Raw genomic sequence first — 5,390 nt, 5'->3', positions numbered from 1 at the left:
TCATCTTTTAAACATTTTGAGTTAACACTGTGACACAAAACATTTTAAAGATAAATATTGTGTTTTTTTTATATTTATATTTTAATATATCAGTTTTTTTTTTTTTAAATATTTTAATATATCAGTTATCTTGATTATTAACATCTGGATTTGAGTTTAACAATAATTTGATAAAGTTATGAAGAGCCTATTTTCCTTCCTTCATTATTATAAATTCATTATGCACACATGAAACACTACCTCAGATCATGAGTGGTGAACAATAATGAGTCATCAGCGCCACTTTTACCCTTACAGGTGATGTAAAAATGCACCACTGGAGTGTCAGTGGAGTTAAAATGAAGTAGGCTACATTGATCAAACAGCATTAAATAAAAACGCAAAAATGGCCACAAATGTGTTATTTTTATTATTTCTTTCATGAGTTCCAAAACCTCTAGCTGTCCATCTAAGATACAAATACACCAGTTGAATATCCATGCAGAAAAAAAAAAAATTACACTCCATCAAACAGCTCACACTTAAAAAAAAAAATATTATAGGTTGATTACCACAGTGAAAATATTATCCATGCACACAAGTTACAAACACCAGAGTTGACGGGATCAACTATGAACAAATCACGGTAAATGCCAGGTGAACAGTTCACTTCTACATCAAGTACATAGGATTGGCACTTTTTTCATTTTGCAAAATACACCTGTTAAAACAGGAAGACTCCAGCATTCGAGTGGTTTAGGAAATTAAAGACTTAATGAAACACCTGAATATAAATGAAAAGCTTCATATGCTTTTTGCACTCAAATAATTACTGCACAATCCACAGATCATAAATATAAAAATGTTCTTGTCCATTCCCTGCATCGCATTTGTAACCAACCAGCTATTAAGTTAGTTTCAATGGGGCCATTTTTGATGTTTTTTTAGCATTTTAATGAGCACTATCTGCCTCATTACCTCAAAAATGCCTTTTCTGCTCTTTATCTATAAAGCGGAGCCAGAAAGTAAATAAAAGCTTACTAAATTTATATAATTTAATATGAATCAAAGGAGGCTAGATACTCTTTCCAATAATTTAATAGCTATTTTGTCTTGTGTTATCAGAAAATTACCAATATCTCAAGCCAGAAAGGAAAGATCCATGCATCCATCCATTCATGATCATGTTCGTGTCCAATTTCAACCACTTTTCTATTCATATGGTTTCTGTCTGTTGAAAAAGCAAATTGCACATCAGATTATCCATTTGCATAATGACACATGCAGCATATACCCTTCAGGTTCCTTTCCATATGATTTTACTGAATTTTACCATATGAATTTTACCATTACATTTTTGGCTAGAGGATTGGAATTTAGGTCTGCGAATGTGAGTAGATAGTTTACTTGGTACTTTCCTCTGGGTAAGTAGTGTGCATGGAAAGACTTTCAAAGAAAGTATTTCATATGGACCCTGTTTCATAAAAGGCTTTCCAAGCCAGATGATGTCCAACAAATAGATACAAATAATGATGCTCAGTCCAAAAATGATCCAATCTGGGCAAATCTAAACATGTAAAAATCGCTCTTTAGTAAGGCTTCTGGGTTTCACCAAATGACATTCTGCACATTTGCAAGAATACGTCATCGCATTTACAAGTTTTGGCGTAAAGTCTGACGCCGACACATGCAGTGTGACGCAACATTGTTTGGTCTGGTTATTTGTCCTCCAAATTAGCCAGCAGATGCATCTAGGATCAAAGCTAACATTAGCACAGAGGGCCATTGTGAAGCTTCAAAGGACTTGAGGCTCTGGAAAGAAGTCTTTACAATCAAAAAGGTAAACGCTTGGTCTTAATTAGGCTAAATGTGTAGAACAACCAAAATACGGAAGGCAACATACAAAAAGACTTTGTCATAGACTCTTCTATATTTACAGGCAACAAATTTAAAGCTATGCTAATGCCATGATCTAAAGCAGGTGGTGGTTGTTGCTTCTGAATCTGTAAATACTAAATTAACCACCGCTACATGAAAGACAACGAAGCAAATATCTAGCACAGAAGAACTTATTCCACCTTTGAGGACAGTGTCCCATGCTGAAGACCTAAACTCCAGACAAGAGCTTGCACAAAGGGACCTCCCGTTCACCTAACAGCATGTCTCTTTTCAGGCTGGTGCCTTTATTCACAACCTTGATCTTCAAAGCTAAGTTCTTAACCTGAGCCGAAGTCACCGAATCAAAAAAGAAGTCCTCGTTGAAGAAGGGATTGCGGCTGTTCTTGATTATCGTGCTCCTCTGCTTCTGCAACTTGCACGGATTAAGGTAGAGCGACACGCAACAGTTGATGCTCTTAATATCAAACATGGGATCGTACAGGTCCTCGGCCGCCATAATGCGGATTCGCAGACGGGCCGTACCCGCGTCGTAGTCTGCGCAAAGTCGGACAGTGCCTCCTTTGTGCATGTTGATGGTGTGCTCCTTGTGTTGACGGTCCGCGCCATGAAGGTGGTCCAGAGCTCCACCACCTTGTAAGGAGGAACAGTGGCTCCTCCTAGGAACGTTAGGGCTGGGCTCCGCCGAGCTGCACTCATCCGTGGATAAGGAACTATGCCTGGCAAATGTCCGCTTGCCTTTGGCAACCTTGGCATGTGTCTCATGGGTGAAGATCTTCAGTAAAGAGGCGGAACGAGAGAGCAGTGGTGAACTGAACGGGGACGACTCTGCCGAAGAGCAAGTGTCGCTCTCGCCACCGCTGAAGTATCGGTAGGGGTTTATGTGAGAGGAGCTGAAGTCCGGAGGGTTGAGGTGATTTCCCTCGTTGCTGCTCTTGCCTTGGGACTTGCGCTGGGTATTGGGTGACGTAACTGGACTGGTGTGGTCACAGTGGAACAGGGACTCTTTTCGCCGGGTGTGGGGACTCTCCATCAACGTGGCAAATCCGTAAGAAGTCTGAGTCTTTGGAATGTAAGGAAGTGACATGGCGGTCTGGGATTGAGGGTCAGCGTTGGTGTCACCCGCTACGACGTCGTCCGCGCTCTCGATCTGAATGATGTGCCGGTTAGCCGCCCTGAGCAGGTTCTTGGTGTCTCCTGCCAACTTGCTGACTAGTCGTGGGCTACGAGGGCTGCTGATCTTCTTGTTGCTGATGGTTTGCTCTGAGGTCGAGGGTCTCAGACTATCTTTGGACTTGACGTCAGAAGCTTCAGTCTCTGGTGGGCAGCTTACCAGCTTTGGGGGGATGAAGAAATCTGGAATCTTATCGGGTGTGAGGACGTTGCTATAGGCGGGTGCCTTCCCCTTGTCACCCACCTCTCCTTGGCGGAGCACATTTGTTTCAACGGAGTCCCGGATCTTCTCCAGAACCCACATGATCCCTCTGGGCTGAACCCGCTGGGTGATGCCTGTAATCACAAGCAACAGAACATTCAACAATGAACCCCAAGCTATTAATAACTTACGATTGACCATTGCAACAGCAACGTACCATTAGATCATGAACAATTGTCACACATATGTAAAGTTATTGTGCAGTAACTTTCAGGGGCGGACTTTGAGGATTTCAAATTAATCTTACGTGATCCGAATTGTATTTAAACATTTTACTAACACAATACACTAACCTTTTATTGCTATATAAGTGGCAAGTAAATGAATAATCAAATGTTTTGTCAAAAGTTGTCAATGTTCTTTCTGTCTAATAATGATCCTAACGAAAAGTGCTTCAGCAACGCACTGTTGCTATGGTTATCTCTTCAGGCGAATACGAACATTCTGTTTCCGAGCATCTATTTTCCGCTAGGTGAAAACAGATTAAGACTAAATTAGTGCATATGACTTGTGAACTATATTCCAGTTTAACAGCATTGACTGAAAAACATATTGAAAGCTCAGAAACCTTGAAACAGGTGATATTTCAGCACACTGAAACAACCACTTTATCTGAATAATGACTATGAGAGAAAACAGATTAAGACTCCTAAACCTTTTTTTTTTTTTTTTTTTTTGAGGTTGGTGGAGGTTTAAGTCTTAACACATGGGACAAATCCCCTTAATTTGCATATATGCAAATCATTCTAGACTTGAATAAATCTACATGCTAGCACATGAATTTCATGTACAGTTTATAGACTTGGTATGAGATGGCATTTCTTTTAGAATATTAGAAATCAGTTTTCAATAAGTCAATTCATATATAATTTTTTGTATAAAATTATTTATGGATTAGGAAACTTTGGACTAAATTGCATTTAAAGCTAATTATGCAAAAATAATGCAAAAAAATATAAAGTGTACATCAACAAATCATATGATATTTGAAAAGCTTTATGACTGCAGAGAAAGACAAATACGACTTTTTTTCTCTGGAATCATACAGATCTTCAGGAATTTTCTTTTTCTCGGTTCTGGTCCTAGAGTACCCAATCACTGGACATTTTGTCCTTATGTAACACACCTGATTAATATCATCAGCTTATTAATAGAGTCTCTGAAAAGATCTTCACTAGGTACTTCAGATAAGGGAGACATCCAAAATATGCAGTCTGGGGTACTTTTGAATTGAAAACAACTAAATTGGTCTCGCCAAAAATGTTTGATTAAGATAAACTGTTAAGATTAACACATAAGTGACTAAATTATTATTATTATTGATCAATATTATTTATTGCATATCCAAACTGAGACTAAATTCACAGGAATGGCAACAGCTTGCATAGAACTTCTCTGACAACATACACATTAAAATTAAACCTGCCATTTCATTTAAAAATTACAGTGTTGTCAGTGGTTTGCATATAAAAATTACACAATCTGAATCAGACATTTTTTTTTTTACATTTAATATGTAACATCCACAACAGCTTTTCATCTACAAAAAAAAAGGTAACCATATGAAGTTGTAACAGTTTCAAATGTACTTGTACTGAGCCCACACAAAAAAGGACAGGGAATGCATGTTAAATGTGTATTTGGACTTGTTTGTAACTACATTAGGTTTACTGGAAAACAAGACAAAGACAACATCTTATGACAATAGTTTCCATGTGAAACCTTTTCTTAAATGTCTGCTGTGTGTCTTCTTTGAAATATAAAATAAATCAGCCATTTCTCATTCATATTCACCGTCTAATATAGCTTATAAAATCTTAACAAATCTTCATCACAATGAAGTTTAAGAAAAGTAAACTTTTAAACCTGTCGCTTTCAGAGTAATTTACTCACTGAATTTGCAAGTGATTTTCCTCTTCTCTGCGAATCCTCACACAGGCACTTCAGTGTTCATAAGTGTGTGCTGTCTTTTCCCCAGGCTGCGGTGAGAGAGGTTCAGATCCGCAGGTCGCCTGTTGCGCTTATATAGTCCTACTGCAGACGCGCGCGCCTGAACGAGCCAATCAGAGGAAACGATGCT

The 5,390-nt window shown here is 38.6% G+C and overlaps 1 protein-coding gene across 1 annotated transcript; it reads right to left on the bottom strand.

Annotated features, from left to right (window-relative positions):
* Positions 1-392: 392 nt before the first annotated feature.
* On the bottom strand, positions 393-5,289 carry LOC107717979 (C2 calcium-dependent domain-containing protein 4C-like). Its single transcript, XM_016524891.1, has 2 exons — positions 5,204-5,289; positions 393-3,384 (listed from the first exon to the last, which is right to left on the bottom strand). The coding sequence occupies exon 2, from the start codon at positions 3,350-3,352 to the stop codon at positions 2,087-2,089; it is 1,266 nt and encodes a 421-aa protein (XP_016380377.1). The 5' UTR covers positions 3,353-3,384; positions 5,204-5,289; the 3' UTR covers positions 393-2,086.
* Positions 5,290-5,390: the final 101 nt, after the last annotated feature.

The sequence above is a fragment of the Sinocyclocheilus rhinocerous genome, unplaced genomic scaffold (assembly GCF_001515625.1).
Source record: "Sinocyclocheilus rhinocerous isolate Xijiao unplaced genomic scaffold, SAMN03320098_v1.1 scaffold2468, whole genome shotgun sequence".
NCBI lineage: Eukaryota > Metazoa > Chordata > Actinopteri > Cypriniformes > Cyprinidae > Sinocyclocheilus > Sinocyclocheilus rhinocerous.
This window is presented reverse-complemented; position numbering and strand designations above follow the sequence as displayed.